Below are 19,045 nucleotides of genomic sequence, written 5' to 3' on the forward strand. Positions count from 1 at the left end.
TTGACTTTAATTATTAATATCATAGTTTTATTAAGATAATAACAAAAGTGTGAACTACATTGTTTTGTAAATGGGATGCAAAATCAAATAAAATATATCAAATATTATAAATAATACATTCATTATGAAATATATATTAAATAAATTAAATAGAATTATAATACAATACTCAATAATTATGAAATGAAATGTAAGTAAAATAAAGAAGATAAATATGATAATAATAAGAATGAGAATTATTTTAGTTTATTAATGAAAAATAAAAGATGGTTGAATATTTTCAAAATATTAATTATATAATTAAATACGAGTGAAACAAACATTAAATACGATGAAATTTAATTTGTTATTACAATATGTCTGCTATTCATTATTGTTATATTAGCTATTTATATTATAATGAAATGAAATGAAAATAAAAAGATAATTTGAATATGAAGTAATGAATCAAATAGACATTTAACAACACACTCAACCAATTAAATTAATAATAAATACAATAAAAGAATATCAAATATTCAATAGAAAGACTAATACAAGAATTTGGAATTAAAGTAAATGATATTAATGAATATAAAGAAATATTAAAGAAGACATTTAAAATAAAGAATGAAAATAAAAGAGAAATCAATAGAATAATGGAGGAAGAAATAATAAAACATCAATGGAAAGATAAAGAATTAAAATAAACAATAACTAGAATGAACAAGAAAGAAGAAATAGAAGAAGAGGATGTAATGAAAATAATTAAAGAAGAAGAAATGAAAGAACAAGAAGATGTACAATTTATTAATTATTATTACAATAAGAAGAAAGTACATCAAATAATTAATATTATTAATAAAAATGAAATAATAATCAATACATTAGATGATTATTACCATTATATTAAATCTGTAGCTTCCACTATTAACATTATTAATAAAAATAAACAAGAAAGAAGTGGAAAGAAAAGTATAGAAAGAATATTACAATCAAAAATATGTAAATTAAGAGATTTACTCAATAATAAACAATACATGAAATTAAAAAGAATATTACATATTAAGAAATATGATATATATCATATTAAAGTAAAAACAATAGAACAAATAAACTATTATAAATACCTCCGAAAGATGAAAATAATAGAAATAGAAGCAAGAAAGAATAATTGAAAAGAATAAGATTGAAATATAAAATGATGAAATATGGGAAAAGGCAACACTTAAATAAATCTAAAGAAGATGAATACCCAGATAATATCTCCACTATTAATTTCTGGAAATGAATCTATGAAACTAATACTAATATAGATTTACTGAATATTAATTTATATGAAGTATTAATAGAAAATAGAATTAATGGTAGAATATCCATAATCATTCCCAATGAACTAGATTGTGCTATTAAATTCATTGATAATTTGAAATTAAATTGAAAATGATAAAATACAATGATTTTGGATTAAATATTTAGAACAACCAAAGAAATATTTAATAAAATTATTCAATGAATGGTTGAATAATCATAATGAAATACCTCTCCACTTTATTCAAGGAAGAACAATATTAATATATAAAAAAGGAGATAAATTAGACAATCAGAATTACAGACAAATAACGTGCTTAAATTGTCTATTAAAAATATATACATCAATATTAAAAATGAAAATAGAAAGCCAGCTGATGCTAAATCCAATTGAAAAACAACTCTCATTAAATCAAATTGGATGTAAAAAATATACATATCATCAAAAGAATGATTATTATATAACACTATAATCATTCAATTATTAATAAAGGCTAAATAGAAGTGGGTAGAAACATACTATGACGTATCCAAAGCATATGATAGTATTAACCACCAATGGATTAAACAATGCTTAATATATTTTAATATCCCACTTGTAGTAATTAATAATATATATTATATATATTAAATAATACACATCTTAATTTATATTATAATCAAGAAAGTGTAGGTATGATTAATGTAGAAAGATGAATAATACAAGGTGACAGCCTATCTCCACTTTTATTTGTATTATCTATTGATATATTATCTAAACAATTAGATAAACAAATAAACTAATTAAATATTAAAATGAATGGAGAAGAAAAACAAGTGATATTAAATTATAAATTATATATTGACGATTTAAAGTTAATGACTAATAGCCTCGATGAAATGGAAAAAGCACACAAATTAACTAAAGAAATATTTAATGCAATATGATTAAAAATTAATGTAGAAAAAAGTGTGATAATGACTAATATTAATAGTCAAATAAATGGTGAATTAGCTGAACTACCAAGAGTAACTAATGATAACCATTATAAATATCTTGGTATTGAAATAGGAGATAAAATAAATATTAATAAATATTGTACAAGAATATTAAATGATATATCTTCTATTTTATCATCATTAAATACTATGAAATATAGCATTCTCAATACAATAAGAAAGATTAATAATGATATAATCTCCAAATTAAGATATGGATTTTGTATTGTCCCATGGAAACTAGGAGAATTGGAGAAGATAGATAAACAAATAAGAAAGTAATTAATTCACCTCAAATTATATAGTAGAAATATCCCAAAAAGTAGATTATATGTTAAAATAAATGAATTGGGATTAGGATTAATGTCATCAAGAGATGAATGTTGTAAAGAATTATTAAGAATATATTTAAAATATAATTGGAGATCAAGCACATGAATATGAGAAATGATAGAAGCAATAAAAGAAAATCCAAATTGAATAATTAAAAGAATGAAGAAAGCATTTGGTAAGAAGATTAATTTTAATGAATTAATGAATGTGATAGAAATAAATGAAAGAAAACATGATGTAAAGGAAGTATTTGAATGGGTAAATAATGAATTAAATGAAAGATATTTAAGTGAATGGAAAGAAAATAAAATGTGGAGAATATATAAGATGTGCAAATGGCACTTTCAATGATAAGAAATTAACAGTAGCAACATGGAGGTCATTAAACATAAAAAGAAATGCATTCCTCCAAATAGTAAAAATGCAAGAATGAGTAAGTATGACAGGAAGTATTAAATCAAAAATACTCCAAAATGATGATTTAAAATATTGTAAACATTGTCATAACACAATTGCATCTATTAGTCATATATTGTTAGGATGTCCTGTAATGAAAAAGAATCAAATATCAAAACATGATTATGTTTGTAAACAAATATATAAACATTTATTAATTACACAATTTACTGAATTTGATGCAATTGATTTTAATAATCCTCCAAAATGTATTAATAATGATGAAATGGTCATAACTTACAATAAAGATTTATTGGTTAGTGACCATTCTTTCCATGCTAGAAGACAAGATATATATTATCAAAATATTACAGAAAAGAAATGATATATCATAGATGTTGTTATATGTCAAGATAATAATTTAGAATTAAATTATATTCATAAAATAAATAAGTACAAAGAATTACAAGAGAAAATAAGAAACAATAGAGAAATAATATATTTTGAAATAATACCTGTAATATTATCAATAAATTAATACATAAAGAATCAGTAAGAAGATTAAAATCATTAAAACAAAAATTAAACTTCCCCCAATATCCTACAAACAATTATAATCAAAATTGAAAATGTCTAATGACATACAAATTAAAATATGAAAATGTAAGAAAAAGATAAAGACTGGAATTGAAATGACACTGGGAGATTTCTAAAATAAAATTAAAGGTGTTGAAATTACACAAACAAATGATTCACACTAACAATGCAACCAATTAGAAATATTAATTAATTTTTTATATTTTCAATAGAAAACAAAAATCGAAATAATTGCATTTGGTTGTTCATCCTTTTTTGTTGTTATGAGAAGTAACAATATCCAAACAATCGTTACTTCATCGTTATTTCCAATAAGAAAAAAAAAAGAAAAAAGAAAAAGAAAAAGAACTAAAATAAAAAAAAGAAATGGATTTTTGGTCGTTACAAGGAGCAACAAGTATATCATCAAGCATAGATGAATTATTAAAGAAAAATGAGTGTCAAATAGAAGAGATATTTGAAGACCCACATTATTTATTAGAATTAAAATCCAATGAGACATTGATTCAATTGTTTGTTTGATAAAAAAAGAAGAAGAAGAAAAAAATAAAAAAGTAGTGTATTGAAGGAAGAAAATATAGAAAAGTGTATTAAATATATTTGTGATGGAGAAAGTGGGGAAAAAGGAGGAATGGCATCAGAAACACTTTCAAGTGAAGTTGAACAGATTCAAGAAGAAATGATTAAAAGAAAAGACATTCAAGAAGAATTAATAGAAAGTTTTATCAAGGAAAAAGACAAAAGAGTAATAAACAACATAGTAAATATATTAATAGGGTTAAATAAAAGAGAAGAATTTGTTTGTTAAAAAGAATTAAAGAAAAAAAAATAGATAATAACAAAGAATAGAAAAAAGAAATAGGAAAGAACGAAAAGATGATAAGTAATTTATATGACAATTTAAATGACCCAATCAAAAGTAATTATTTACTTTTATTAATTCAAACAAATACAATTGAACAGAATAATATGAAAAGATTTATAGAGAAAATAATAGAAGGAAAGTATATTGAAGAAATAGAAGGGATGTTAAAAGAAATAATGGAATGGGACAATTCAATAAGTCAAAAAATGTATGAAGAATTTATTAAATCAGATCAAATAGAGGAATATATTGAAAGGATTATTTTAAATGTTTGTTTTAAGTTACATTAAGTTAGAATAAACTCGAATTCAACAACAAAAGAAACTAACACGACAAGAAAGGAGATACAAAAAGAGAATTAATTCATATTTTAAGAATAATGTTACCACTTAAGAAAGAGAATAATAATAATAATAAAGAAGAAGAAAAGGAAATGGTAAAAAGATTAGAAAAAGTCATAGAAAATATAGAAAATGATATTAAAGAGAATGAAGAAAGGGTTGAAGAAGAATTAATTGATTTTGAACATATTATTGAATATTGTATTGAATATGAAGCGGAAATAATTGAAAGAAAAGGAGAGGAAATACTAGAAAAACTTCTTTCAATATATTTCATAATAAGAAACAACTCAAGTATTTATCGACAATACTTAAATGACATTTTTTCAATTCTTATTCAAAAGAAAAGAAATTTGATTAATAATGTTATGAAAAAGTATAAATTAACAGAACAATTAATTGCAAACGATAAAGAATTATTAAAGGAGCATTATAAATATGATTTATATATATTTGAATATTATTTAATGATTCAACTCTATTCTATTACAAAAGATGATGCATCTTATAATGAATATAATGAATATATTATGAAAGAAGTTCTTCCTAGACAAGAAAATAATACTATTTATTTCAGAAAAACTTCTACTACATCAACTAATAACAGTCAAATGAAGCCTTTTGTTATTGATGAAATTGACCAATTAAATTCTTCTCCCTCTACTAATGCAAATCTATCTTCAACCCCAACTAATTCATTTGATTTTGAAAGTACTGATTTTTCATTTGAGAAGGCTTCAAATGTTAATGACTCGTCATCCAGTTTTGATTTTAATTCGACTTCTTTTGGTGACTTTGAAGCACCAAGTGTTGATTCTTCCCAAAGTAAAAATGATGAGTCAAAGAAATCTTTTAATTTTGACTCATTTTCTTTTGATTCAACTGACTTTGGAGATTTTAAATAATTGACTTAAATTTCCTTTTTTTCTGTCATATTCTTTATTCTTATATTTTATCTTTCATGGGAAAGGAAAGTATTATGAATCAACACCACATCTCGATGATTTTAATTACAAATACTCCCATTTTAATGGTTCTTCAAATCAGTGGAATATCATCATGCAAAGGATATTGAACCAATATTTCAAAGAGACAAGGATATTTTAGAGTATGATTGATGTAATTTAATATATTCTCATTGAAATGGTGAAAAAAAAACAAGAAAGAGAATAAACAACCCAAATGTCAGGTTATTGGTAAGAGAATATTTATAACTGATAATAACAAAAGAGTAATGTATTGAAACAACGTATTGAGATATTATTCAGAAATGAAATAACAAATAAATCATATTCAGTCTGTTTTATTCATGAATCAAATTCATTGTATCCAATCTTGAATGAAGTACCAATATAACTTTTACTTTTTATTCCATACTATTTAAGATTAGTCTGTATTGATTGTTTTTATTCATTATTAATTCTTCTTTTTGTGATATTTCTTTCATTTTTATTTCTATTTCATTTGTTTTTGAATCCACATTATTTGAATTAAATATTATATTATATTTGGATATGTTTGTTTTTATATTCTCTTCATTTTATTCTTTTTCTGTTTGTTCTTCATAACTTATTGATTTTCTTCTTATTATTTATTTCAAATTTACATTTTATTTGTTTGATATTCGTTCATTTAATTTATTTTCTCGTTATTTGATGTTTTGTTTGTTTCTAAACATATTTTCTTCATCTATTTTCTTCATTTTATTGTTATATGTTTATTTATTCTTTATTGTATTTTTTATTTCTTTTTATATATTGTTTTATCATCTATATATTATTTTTCTATTATTTCTTTCTTATTTCTTTCATTTCATAGTTGTGAATGTCATTATTTTGTAAATTGATTGAATTAAATACATTTCATTTTATTATTTTCATTTTATATTTATTTGTTAATTACTAAAATGTATAATAAATGTCATACTGTATCATTAAATATTATTTATATCTTTTATTATATCTTTCTTTTTGAGTTATTCTTCATTTTATTCATTTATCATCATTTCTATTTTATTCATTATTTCTTTATTTTTTAAATATTATGATGAATTATTGTTTTATTCTGTAATTCATGTATTTCATTTTTTATTTTCTAGTGTTTCTTTTATATTTCAACTGCTTCTTCTTTTCACATTGAATGTAATGTGAATAATGTATTGAGATGAATATTTCTTAATGACACTAATTTATTTCATAGTTATTTATCATTTAAATAGAATAGTTGTGAACTTTATTATCTCTTTATAATTTCATTTTCAATTATGAAATTTCTATTTATCATTCTGTTTTATTTAATGATTGAATTAAAAATACGATAACTCGATTATTTTATCTTATTTATGACATTATTTGTGTATTTATACATTTGATTGTTGTTTCACACTTTCTATTTTTCTTATTTTCATTCAACTCTCTTTTTCATTTATTATTTCTCCTTTTTCTTTATTTGTACTATTTTCTTGTATTTTTAACAACAAGGTAATAATCAATTCTGAATATAATCATTTTGATTATTATTGATATTATTATCATTCATTAACATCAACATTATCAACTATTTTGTATTCTAAAATGATAATGAATAAAATGAATAGTATATATTATTTCTTATTATTTCTTCTCATTATTCATTTTAAGTTATTAGTATTGATAAACTCATTCAAATTTCACATAAATTCTTTCTCATATTATTTAATTTAATTTATTCAAAAAACAATTAAAAAGAATGAACACTTTATATATTTATTGTATTTATTCTTGTATATTGTTTGTTTCATATAAATATTCATCATTCATACACTAAATATAAAATATAATTAATTCAATTATAAAAAATAAAATAATTCAATTAAATTAAATAATCAACATGAAACTACTTCAAATTCATCTTGACTGACTTTTCTAAATGGTGTATTATTTGAATTTTCAACTCCTTTATTACATTGATTATCATTTCCATTTTGTGTTTTATACAATTGATTAATTCCAATGACATTCATTTCATTTTGATTTATCATTGGTTCTGACAATTGTTTTCCATATCCATTATTATCATTATCATAACCTTTATCATCATTATTCATTTTCATTTCATCCTGTACTGTAATGTTGTTTTGTATTGGATATTCAACATCACTCTCATTTGTTATTGTATTTCCAATTATCATTTCTTCTCTTCCTTTCGTTGGTTGTTTTTCATTTAAAGATATTTTAGATGCATCACATCCATTATTCATTTCATCTCGAGTCATATATATTTTCTTATCTATCATTACTGTCATTGAATTGTGTTGTATCCACATCGAATCTCCTTCTTCATTGCATCGTTTCAAGAATGAATTGTATTGACCTTCGTTGAATATGATGATAGTTGGAATTGATTCAAGAATGACTGAACTGTATTTGATGTTAATTTTAATACTCTCTCCCCTCGTACTACAAAGTGCTTTGAATATATCCCATGAAAATGTTTTAAAATTACAATCATCATATAATCGAATGTCATAATTCTTGAATTGATCAACAGTGTCAAACATAATTTCACCTCGGTGATCTTCTATTTTTACTCCTTTTAATGCATCTCGAATAAACTCTGTTTTTCCTGTTTTTGTTTTACCAACAACAAATAGTATTGGCACTCTCTTTTCTCTTCTTTCCAATGCTTTCTTAATCCACATTCTTATTTCTTTTACTTCTATCATTTCCTCTTTCCACGGATTTAAGTGAATATGTATTTTCCTTGATTCTACTATCTCCTCAAAATGTTCTTGATTCCATTTCTTCTGGAATGTAGAACAACTCGTTAACCACCTTCCATAACTCGACCCTTGTAATATTCTTGTTGCTTCTGAATAATCTGGACATTCAAGTGCTTCTTTTATAGCTTGATCCCATGTCATTTTAACTGATTCACTAAAAATCCCTTCTTCTTCGTATTTCTCATGTTTCTTCAAATAATTCCTTATGTTTTGGTATGACCTATCCATATCACATATTCTTGAAATATAACTAAAATTAATATGCATTTTCTTCCCATGTATTTTTGTTTCTGGCTTTTTGTTGAATTGGAAATTATTATTCATTTGGACATACACATGAGAGTGTGGGTGTGTGTTTTGACTAGACCCTTTCCCATTCACTCCAACTCCAATCCACTTAATATTGTTGCCACATCCAAACCTTCCTATTATTTCTTTTGCCTCTTCCAAACTAATAACTTCATTAATTTCAAAATATATGTTTTTCCCATGGAACTTGAAATATCTCTGTTGTTTTGACATTATATGTTGTTGTTTGTTTTTCTCAATCTTTTATTTCTTCATCCACGTGTCAAGGAGACAATTTTTGTTAAAATGTCTGTTTGAGTCATACAGATTCTAATAAAATATAATAAAATATAGTATGTTTATTTTACAACACAGACCTTCACATTTCATTCATCCTTATGTAACTCTTGATGTGTTGTAGTAATACTTCAGAATGTGTTGATTGTTTCTATTTATTTAAAATGGTTAAAATAATGATACAAAATACATTTATTAGGATGAATATCCAATGAAAAATGAAATGTAAATTGATATTTCATCAATATTTAAATATTAATTTATAATCATTATTCAATGTAATGAATAATAATCAATAATCAATAAAAATGAAAATGATTTAACAAATAGATTTTATTTCATTTATCAATAGAATCATTCATTTGAAAATTAGAAATAACAACATTCATATAACAATGATTAATATCAATACCATTTCATTCAATAATGATATATGATTATTAATTTATTAAATATACATTGTGTTTGTTATTCAAATATTTGAAATGTTAAATATTCATTTTGTTTGTTGTAATATGATTTCTGTTATTCCATCATTTCATAGCAAATAAAATCAAACAAACAAATAATCAATTTATTTCAATTAATACTAATTGACTTTAAAACTCATTTGTATTTACGAAGAGATGTTTGTTATTTACTGAACAATATAACTGTATTAAAAAACATATTTCATTATTTCACTCACTATTAATGATAATGTATATATCAAAATAATTCTTTGGTTAACAAGTGAAAAAGTATTTTGAATTAAATCAACAAAAATTAAATATAACAAAGAATTGTCAAGATTATACTAAAAAATAGAAAACAACCCAATAAAAGAAATGAAAGAAATAAGATAAGACAATAGAAATTGAATAATTAAAATATTGAAGAAAATAAAAGGAGATAATAGATAGATATGAAAATAAAAGAAAACAGAAAAACACCAAATTAAATACATAGAAAGAAATGAATATAAAATAAGAAATGACAATTAGACTTAATTAACTTAATTACCATAACAAAATGATTAAAAGATAAAACCATAAAATATTAACACTACATATCACAATGTTTCATCTAATAAACTATGAAAATTTAGTAGAAAATATTACTCTCAGAACAATATATTTTAAACTAACTTATATAACAGAATCAACAACTATTTATTTTCTAGAATAATCAATACTCAATAATTAATTCCATTTAAAGTAACTGTGTTTAGTAAAAAATAAGAATTAGTTTTTCTTGAAGCACAAATTCAAAAAATAATAAAATTGTATGAGTAACTCTTTAGAAATAGATTTTGATGATAAACTTAATAAAACAGGTAATCAATTTAATTGGTCTCATTGAAGACGATGAATAAAGAACTAAATAGAGACAACAAAAAAAGACTCACTGGAGTATGTTCTTTGATGTGTTTATTTTATAGAATAACAAAAACTATAAGATGTTGAATAAAAAAATAACTCAAAAAAAAAGAATTTCTAAAAAATACAAAATAAATATAAATAATTAAAATTCGTATTTCCTCTAACGTTTGATAAAAATATAAAATTTATAGAAATAAAAAATAAGAATAAATGAAAAACAAATTTAAAATGAATAAAACTTTTAATAATGCTTTGACTTTTCCAAAGTCAACGAATGAACCAAAACTAATTTTATTTTTAGGGAATAATCAGTTCCGAATAACTTAAAAAATTATATTATAAATCCATGAACAATATATTAATACTATTTTTGTTTATTGTTTACTCTCTTGCTGCACAGGGAATAGATTGTGCCTATCACATGAAACCAGATACTTTCACTTGTATAAAAAACAAAGGTTATGGTGATTTTGTGTTTGTTAATTTTTTTAGAGGAGTTAATTACACACAATATTCTAACAATAGATAGAATTATTAGAGGATGGAGGTCTATTGGTTCATTTGATTCTGAAGCAGCTAATTCATATAAGAGTGCTATCACTGCTGGAATTACAGATATTGATCTTTATTTTTATCCATGTGTTAAATGTGGAAATGCTGCTTCTCAAGTCAATTCATTTATTACCCAAGCTAATACAAATGGAATTAAATGGAATACTTTATGGTTCGATGTTGAAAAAGATTCATGGAGTAGTAACGTTGCTACAAACCGCCAATTCTTAGAAGACTTATTATCAGCTGCTCGTGCTGCAGGTATTAATCATGGTATTTATTCTGGATGGGGTGTTTGGGGACAAGTATTGGGTTCTAGTTATGTTTCTAAAGAAGCCTCTAAATTACCATTGTGGTTTAGTCACTACGACCATAAAGCTAACTTCGATGATTATAATAGTGGAAAATATAAATTCGGAGATTTCACTATTGCAATGAAACAATATGAAGGAACCACTAGTATGTGTGGTGTCCTTGTTGATATTGACTATAAACCTGCTGGAGTCACTCCTGTAAATCCAACCCCTGAACCAGAAACACCAACTGATGGAAGTACTGACGGAAATTCACCATCAACACCAAGTACTGATGGAAATACACCAAGTGGAGATTCTACACCAAGTACTGATGGAAATACACCAAGTGGAGATTCTACACCAAGCACTGATGGAAATACACCATCTACACCAAGCACTGATGGAAATACACCAAGTGGAGATTCTACACCATCTACAGATATTACACCATCTACACCATCAAGTGGTTCAAATACACCATCTACACCATCAAGTGGTTCAAACACACCATCAAGTAGTTCAAACACACCATCAAGTAGTTCAAACACACCATCAAGTAGTTCAAACACACCATCAAGTAGTTCAAACACACCATCTACACCATCAAGTGGTTCAAATAATGGTAGTTCAAATGGTTCAAATAATACTTCTAAACCACGAAAAACAAAAGAAGAAAAAAGGTTATCTAAAAGAATAAGAAAATTAAAAAGACAATTATATGATAAAAATGGAAAGTTAAAAGAAATAAAAAGACTACCAGGAGAGTCTTTTCTACATTTCTTGCAAAGAAAAGCAAAACAACAAAAAAAAATTGAGCGATTAGAAAAAATGGAAAAAAGAAGAGACTATCTTAGGAAGGTTAGAAAAGAACAGAGAAAAATCAATAGAATGGAAAAAAAGTTATTTGATAGTAATGGAAAATTAAAAGAAATCACTCAACAACCTGGAGAAAGTAAAGAGAGTTTCCTCAGAAGAAAGAGGAAGCAACAAAGATTATTACAACGATATGAAAAAGAAAAGAAGAAAGAAAACTTATTGAAATGGAATAATTATAAAAAGTCTAAGCATCCATTAGCAGAGTTAAAGGGAAAATTATTAGATAAAAGTGGTAAAGTTAAAAAACTTGTGAAAAAAACAGGAGAGAGTGATGCCCAATTTGCTAAAAGAGTATCTAAACAAAAAAAACTTCTCAAAGAATATAAGAAAGAGTTGAAGAATTCAAATAAAGATAAGAAAGACAAAAAAATATGGGATAAATTGAAACCAAAACATAAAAAGAAAAATGGAATGTTTGGTAAGATTGAAAGGGACATTAATAAGAGTATTAAGAAAACAAAGAAAAGTATTAAGAAAGATATTAAGAAGAGTAAAAAGCAAATCAAAAAAATTATAAAGAGAAAGGCAAACAAAGAAGGATTAAATAAGAAAAAAACAAAGAAAATAACAAAGAAACAAAATAAAAAAATGGATAAAATAAAGAAGGGTAGCAATAACAGATTAAAACAATTACACAAGAAATCAAAGAAGCAATTGAAACAATTGGAGAAAAAGACAAAAATTAAATACCAACAAGCTAAAAGACAAGGCATTCAAAAAGCAAAACAAATTAAACGAAATGCAACAAGAAAAGCTCTTACCATTAAACGTAATACTCAAAAGAAGGCAGCTGCTATAAGACGTATGGAAAAAAGAAAAGCAACTATTAAGAAACAACAGACCAAGAAGACAATAATTCAAAGAAGAAACACTAAAACAAGAAAATCAGTCAAAAAAGTTACTGTCACAAGAAGAAGATAAAAGAACTTCTATTCATTTTTTTTTTTTTTTTGATTCTTTTTATTTGGTTTAAGTGAAGAAGAAGAAAGAAATTGATTATTAATTTTTTGAGCAATACAACATAAGGATATGACATAGTAACATGATGACTATTAGAATTCTTATATACAATAAAGAATTTGGGTCTATAGTCAGTTCATATGGACTAGATGATATTGTCAAAAAATATGACAATGAACAATTCCCTGATTTCAGATACATCGACATATTAATAAGACGTTGAACATCATTTACAGTAAATCTACTTGGAGCACCAGTAAAATAAATATGAATAGCACTATACTCTATTTCTGGAAGTGCAAAAATTGCTTCTCTACTTGAAATAATCATAGAACTAATGAAATTAATAAGGTCTTGGTCGGAAGTACAAATGAAAAAGTCTAATAAACGAAGTCCAACTTCTATGTTTTCAACTGAATGTAAAAACCATGTTATGTACCAAGGAAATGCAAACATTGCATCACATCCTGCTTCTTCTAATGCATTACTCAAATCTGGATCAATAGAACTGACAGTTTTTAATGCTTTTTTCCCACCACTTAACGCTTCATTAAAATCAAACAATGATTGCCTAAATCTTAATGTTGCAAGTCTTTCACTAACACCTAATATTAGTTCATCATCTTCACTAGTAAAGAGTAAATAACTAACGATATCATGAAATCCTTGATAATATTTAAACTCTGGATGTAGTACAAATATCCCATCTAGTATTTTTAATAACCTTTCTTTTTGTCTTGTACTATCCTCTTCATTTAGTAATCTACCATATGTTCTTTTAACATCTAATGTTATTTGGTAATGTGACTTACTTTCTTTAGCTGGGTCTTGAATTTTTTCCGCATGAAGAATATGTTGATAAATTTTAATTCTATTAGGATTCTTCAACCCTCCAAATCCTCTGACACATTCATTTATTATGCCATATTCATTCCATTCATTTTGCATTAACTTATTAATTATTTTGTCCTGCATTTTCGGGATTGTAATTGAATAGTTCATTAAAATTTTTTAGTTTTGTTTTTTACTTTTTAAATTATAAAGCTTATTTTTTCATATTTCATTTCTTTTGGAGAACAAAAAGGCAGTTTATCTTTTTTTAGATACAAAACAATCACGAATGTCTAGTACAACAATTATTATTTGTGTCATTTTAGCTATCATTATTATTTTAATAGAAAGTTGGTGTCATAAGGCAGTTAAAAAACAATTAAAAATAAGAGATCCAGTATTATTTTTATTTGCACATGCAGATGATGATGCTATGTTTTTTATACCAACAATAGAATATTTAAAACAAAATCTCATACCATTTGGGATGTTTTTATTTTCATCAAATCCTATCAGAAAGAAAGAATTTGAAAATGCTGCTAAGTTTCATAAATGTGAAAATATTACAATATGTGATCCAACAAAATATCCTGATGGCTTTGAATATCATTGGGATATAATGGAAATGGCTAAAGATGTTGCTGAATTAATTCAAAAAGAAAATATACAAACAATTATTACTTTTGATAAAAAAGGAGTTAGTGGACATCCAAATCATATAAACATTAATGCAGCATTACCAATGATTCATACTTTTTGTCCACATGTTTCTATTTACACATTAAAATCAAAGAATATAATAAGAAAATATTCACATACTATTGATTGTATTTGTTCTTTCTTTGAAAAAGATGATGAACGTACACTCTTTACTGTTCTTGATTCAAACGAATATGCTACATCTTCTATGAAATTATATCCATCACAATTTGTATGGTTTAGACATATTTATTTAGCATTTTCAACATATACTAAATTAAATCAATTAGTTGAATATTACTAATTAAAAAAAGGTAAGGTAATTCTTTGTCTTTTCGTATTTTCGTTTTGATAAAAAAAATTCTTATTATTTATTATAATTTTATTATTTATTTTCTTTTTTTTATTCATTAAAAGAACTAGTAAAATTTAATTCCCTCATGAAAATACTTATTCTCATTTTATTTACTACCGCATTGGGTACAATCCAAGTTAGTCTTAAAAGTAATTGGAAAGACACTCCTTTATTATACGAAACATTATCATATTTAAATGAATATAATAATGAATTACTTCTTCCATTTTTTGAAGGAATTATAGAAAAGGATGTATTTAATTTAAGAGGAGAGAAAGCCTATAATACGTTTATTGAATTACTTCCAGAAAATAATAGAAAATTAATTGAATTAGCATTATCATTAAGAAGCCAATCACCATTTGTTGCAGCATCTAATTCAATAAATATAAGTTGTAATGGGATTATTAGAGGAAATAAATGTAGTTTAAATGGAAAAGAAGAAAAAGGAAGATTTGAATATGAACGATATTTATTGTATTTAACAAAACAAACTAATACAACAGGAATTCTTATTATTCCACAAGAAAATATAAAAGAAAAATTTAATTTATTAAAACAATTAATGAAAGAAAAAGTTATAAGTTCAATGGCACTTTTTCTTAAACCATCATTATCTGAAGGAATAAAAGATGGAATTATAACACCATTAGATACAATGAACCTTACAGGATATGATATTGAAATAATGCATAGAAATTTTAAAAGAGAATTTGGTATAATAAAAGAGAAAGAAGATTATATTTATTTAAAAGAATGGAATAATGAAGAATTAAGAATTGGAATGATGGATTATTTATTAAATGATAAAGAAAAATCAATTAGTAATAAATTAATGAATATAACACAAGAATTTCCATTGTCTATAATTAATTTATTAAAAAGAAAAAATGAAAGTTTAAAAATAATTTCAGAAAATTTAAGAGAAGTAAATTCACAAATGATGTTAATAAATGGAATATCTTTTAATTTACAACAACAATCAATTTATGACTTTATTGATATTTTACAAAAAGAAGATAATAAATTACATGAATTACAAAAATATGAATTACCAAAGAATTTATTTATTTCAAGTTTAGTTTCAAAAGAAAATAAAGAAACTATTAGATTTCTTATTCCATCAGAACATATTATAAAATTAAATTCACTTGACTCTTATTTATATGAAAGATTCCCAAAACAATTAGAATCATTCTTTCAATATAATCCTTATAGACTATTTAGATACACTTCTCAAGACCTTTATACTTTTATTGCTACACTTGATTTTAATGACTTAAGTCAAACATTAAACTCTTTAAAAGTTATTCAAACTTTTATGTTTAGATATATGGCTCCTCTACAATTTGGAATTATTCCAATTAATATTCCAACAAATGAAATTGGTAAAATTCTATTAAGTAGTATTATTGATATTAATAATAAATGGGGAACTGATGGATTAATGAAATTTATTGAAAAAGTTGATGAATTACAAATTAATAGTGTTAGTCAAATAACTGATTTCTTTAGAAAGTTTTATAGATTAAGAGTAAGTACATTTGAATATAATATTAATAATTATTTAAATAATACTAAAATATTAAATACTATTAATTATATGAATAATCATGGATTTAAATTTAACGCTTTTTATCTTAATGGAGTCTTTATTAACCCTGAAAAAATGGTTAGTGAATTCTCTAAAATTTATTCAAGTGATATTCCTATTTTACAAGAATTAATTAGAACAAAACAACTTCATGATGGAAATATCTATAAACAATTACAAAATAAATTCCAATGGATTAAATATATTGATAATGACCTTATGACTATTAAACAAAATTCAATTGCTAACTGGAAAGAACCTTTTAATATCTCTAAACCCGAAGATATTAATCATATTATCACTCTTTGTGGAGATGGCGATGAAGTTAAAATGAATCAAATCATTGAGAAATTATATGAACTTCATTCTAAGGAAAAATGGAAAATTATTGGTGGAATGAAAAATATAACTGAAAACCAAATTATTGAAAATAAATTTAAAACAAAAGAATTTAAAGAAATTATAAAAATATTAAAAGAAGGAAATAAAAAGGAAATATGTGAAAATGCAAATATTATTTTTGATAGTATTAAAATTAAAGGAAATGAACATTTAGAAGAACAAATAAAACTTGTACTTCATGGTATTAAACATTTAAGTGAAAATTTAAAAAGAGATATTGGAATTAATAAACTTGGTATTGCAATGAATTTGATTTTATTAGATTCATTAACAACTAATAGAGTATATGACAATAATCAATCACCATTAACAGTTAAACAAGTAGTAAATGATGTTAATTCAATTCAATATAATATTAAATTATTGATTGATCCTATTATGCGAGAAGCACAAAAAGTTAGTAAAATGCTTCAAATACTTGAAGAGTTATATCCAAATCAAATTAATATTGAAATGATTCTTATTAAAACTTCAGGAAAAGGTGGTGATTTTCCTTGTGAATATTATTATTCAAATATTCCATTTAAACCAATATTTAATAATAATCAAAGAAAAGATCAAGACTTAATTATTCAAAGTTTACCAAAAAATATTATGTTTCAATTAAAAATTATTACAGCACAAAATATTGATACTTTATTAACTAATACAACTGTTGACATTGATAATTTTAAAAATAATGGTACTATTATGATTGAATATTCTTTAACTAATTTAGTTATTGAAGCTACTTCACAATCTAAAGTTTATATTGGAAATGAATATCGTTATAATATTATTAATGTTACTGGTGATAATGGTTTTATTAATCAAGGTGTATTAAGTAAAGATGGTTATTTCCAAACATTAGTTCCTCCTGGGATTTATTCTACCTATTCAAATCCAAGTATGTACTATAAATTTATTACTCTTAACCAACCATTTGAGGTATTAAACTTTAAATTTACTGTTCATGAATTATCATTCCAATCAGTTCTACTTTCACTTGAAGAAAAGAATAAAATAATGAATGAATTAAATACAAATAAACCATCTACTAGTAATTCTTTCATTAGTAATTTATTTGGAAATAAAAAAGATGAACCTCCAATTGAAATATTTACTATTGCAGGTGGTAAAGATTATGAAAGAACAGTAAAAATTTTAATCTATTCAGTTAAAAAAAATACAAAATCTCCTTTAAAATTTTGGTTGATTGAAGATTTCTTATCTCCAGAAGGAAGAATTAAATTAAAAGAATACGGTAAGGCATTAGGTGTTACTATTGAGTATTGTAGATTCCATTGGCCATATTTCATGTTTAAACAAGTATCTAAAACTCGTATTATTTGGGCAAATAAAATCCTGTTTTTAGATATGATGTTCCCTCAAACTGTTGATAAAATCATTTTTATGGATTCTGACCAAGTTACACGTGCTGACGCTAAAGAATTATGGAACTTTGATATTCAAGGTAATGCAATTGCTATGACTCCATTCTGTGATGGAGAATGGTTAAATAAAGAAACAGTAAATTATAGATTTTGGTATCATGACTCATGGCAACATGCCCTTCAAAATCGTCCTTATCACATCTCTGCATTATTCATTGCTGACTTAAAGACATTTAGAATGAATAATGTTGGAGAACAATATAGATCAATGTATAACAACTTGGCTTTTGACCCTAATAACCTTGCTAACCTTGACCAAGACTTACCAAACTATATTCAAAACTATGTCCCTATCTTTTCACTTCCTCAAGAATGGCTTTGGTGCGAGTCATGGTGTAATCAAAAGGTTAAATCAAAAGCTAAAACAATAGATTTATGTAGTAATCCTATTAAGCCATTAGGCAAAATAGAGAGTGCTCTAAAATATATTGAAGAATGGAAAAGTTACGATGAAATTGTTCATGGAATGGAAGAAAAAATAAATAATAAAAAAGAGCTTTAATTAACTACATCATTACTTTTTTTATATGTTTGTTAAAAT

General features: G+C 24.0%; 6 protein-coding genes across 6 annotated transcripts, besides 1 other annotated feature; 4 read left to right on the top strand and 2 right to left on the bottom strand.

Moving 5' to 3' along the window:
• The first annotated feature begins 520 nt into the window (after positions 1 to 520).
• Positions 521 to 3,626: a repeat region.
• Positions 3,627 to 3,960: 334 nt separating this feature from the next.
• Positions 3,961 to 5,705, top strand: EHI_015230 (uncharacterized protein; the record flags this gene model as incomplete). Its single annotated transcript, XM_649401.2, has 4 exons — positions 3,961 to 4,106; positions 4,153 to 4,393; positions 4,444 to 4,728; positions 4,797 to 5,705. The coding sequence occupies 4 exons, from the start codon at positions 3,961 to 3,963 to the stop codon at positions 5,703 to 5,705; spliced, it is 1,581 nt and encodes a 526-aa protein (XP_654493.2).
• Positions 5,706 to 7,663: 1,958 nt separating this feature from the next.
• Positions 7,664 to 9,082, bottom strand: EHI_015240 (uncharacterized protein; the record flags this gene model as incomplete). The annotated part of the gene is made up of 1 exon (XM_649402.2): positions 7,664 to 9,082. One exon carries the CDS (start codon positions 9,080 to 9,082, stop codon positions 7,664 to 7,666), a length of 1,419 nt encoding a protein of 472 aa, XP_654494.2.
• Positions 9,083 to 10,927: 1,845 nt separating this feature from the next.
• EHI_015250 (lysozyme, putative) lies at positions 10,928 to 13,151 on the top strand (the record flags this gene model as incomplete). The annotated part of the gene is made up of 2 exons (XM_649403.2): positions 10,928 to 10,980; positions 11,036 to 13,151. The coding sequence occupies 2 exons, from the start codon at positions 10,928 to 10,930 to the stop codon at positions 13,149 to 13,151; spliced, it is 2,169 nt and encodes a 722-aa protein (XP_654495.2).
• A 78-nt stretch (positions 13,152 to 13,229) lies between these two features.
• On the bottom strand, positions 13,230 to 14,138 carry EHI_015260 (Rab GTPase activating protein, putative; the record flags this gene model as incomplete). Its single annotated transcript, XM_649404.2, has 1 exon — positions 13,230 to 14,138. The coding sequence occupies one exon, from the start codon at positions 14,136 to 14,138 to the stop codon at positions 13,230 to 13,232; it is 909 nt and encodes a 302-aa protein (XP_654496.2).
• A 172-nt stretch (positions 14,139 to 14,310) lies between these two features.
• On the top strand, positions 14,311 to 15,024 carry EHI_015270 (N-acetylglucosaminyl-phosphatidylinositol de-N-acetylase, putative; the record flags this gene model as incomplete). Its single annotated transcript, XM_649405.1, has 1 exon — positions 14,311 to 15,024. One exon carries the CDS (start codon positions 14,311 to 14,313, stop codon positions 15,022 to 15,024), a length of 714 nt encoding a protein of 237 aa, XP_654497.1.
• Positions 15,025 to 15,160: 136 nt separating this feature from the next.
• EHI_015280 (UDP-glucose:glycoprotein glucosyltransferase, putative) lies at positions 15,161 to 19,006 on the top strand (the record flags this gene model as incomplete). The annotated part of the gene is made up of 1 exon (XM_649406.1): positions 15,161 to 19,006. One exon carries the CDS (start codon positions 15,161 to 15,163, stop codon positions 19,004 to 19,006), a length of 3,846 nt encoding a protein of 1,281 aa, XP_654498.1.
• Between the last annotated feature and the right edge of the window lie 39 nt (positions 19,007 to 19,045).

The sequence above is a fragment of the Entamoeba histolytica genome, genomic scaffold, assembly GCF_000208925.1.
Source record: "Entamoeba histolytica HM-1:IMSS scf_1104750516487 genomic scaffold, whole genome shotgun sequence".
Classification (NCBI taxonomy): Eukaryota; Evosea; order Mastigamoebida; family Endamoebidae; genus Entamoeba; species Entamoeba histolytica.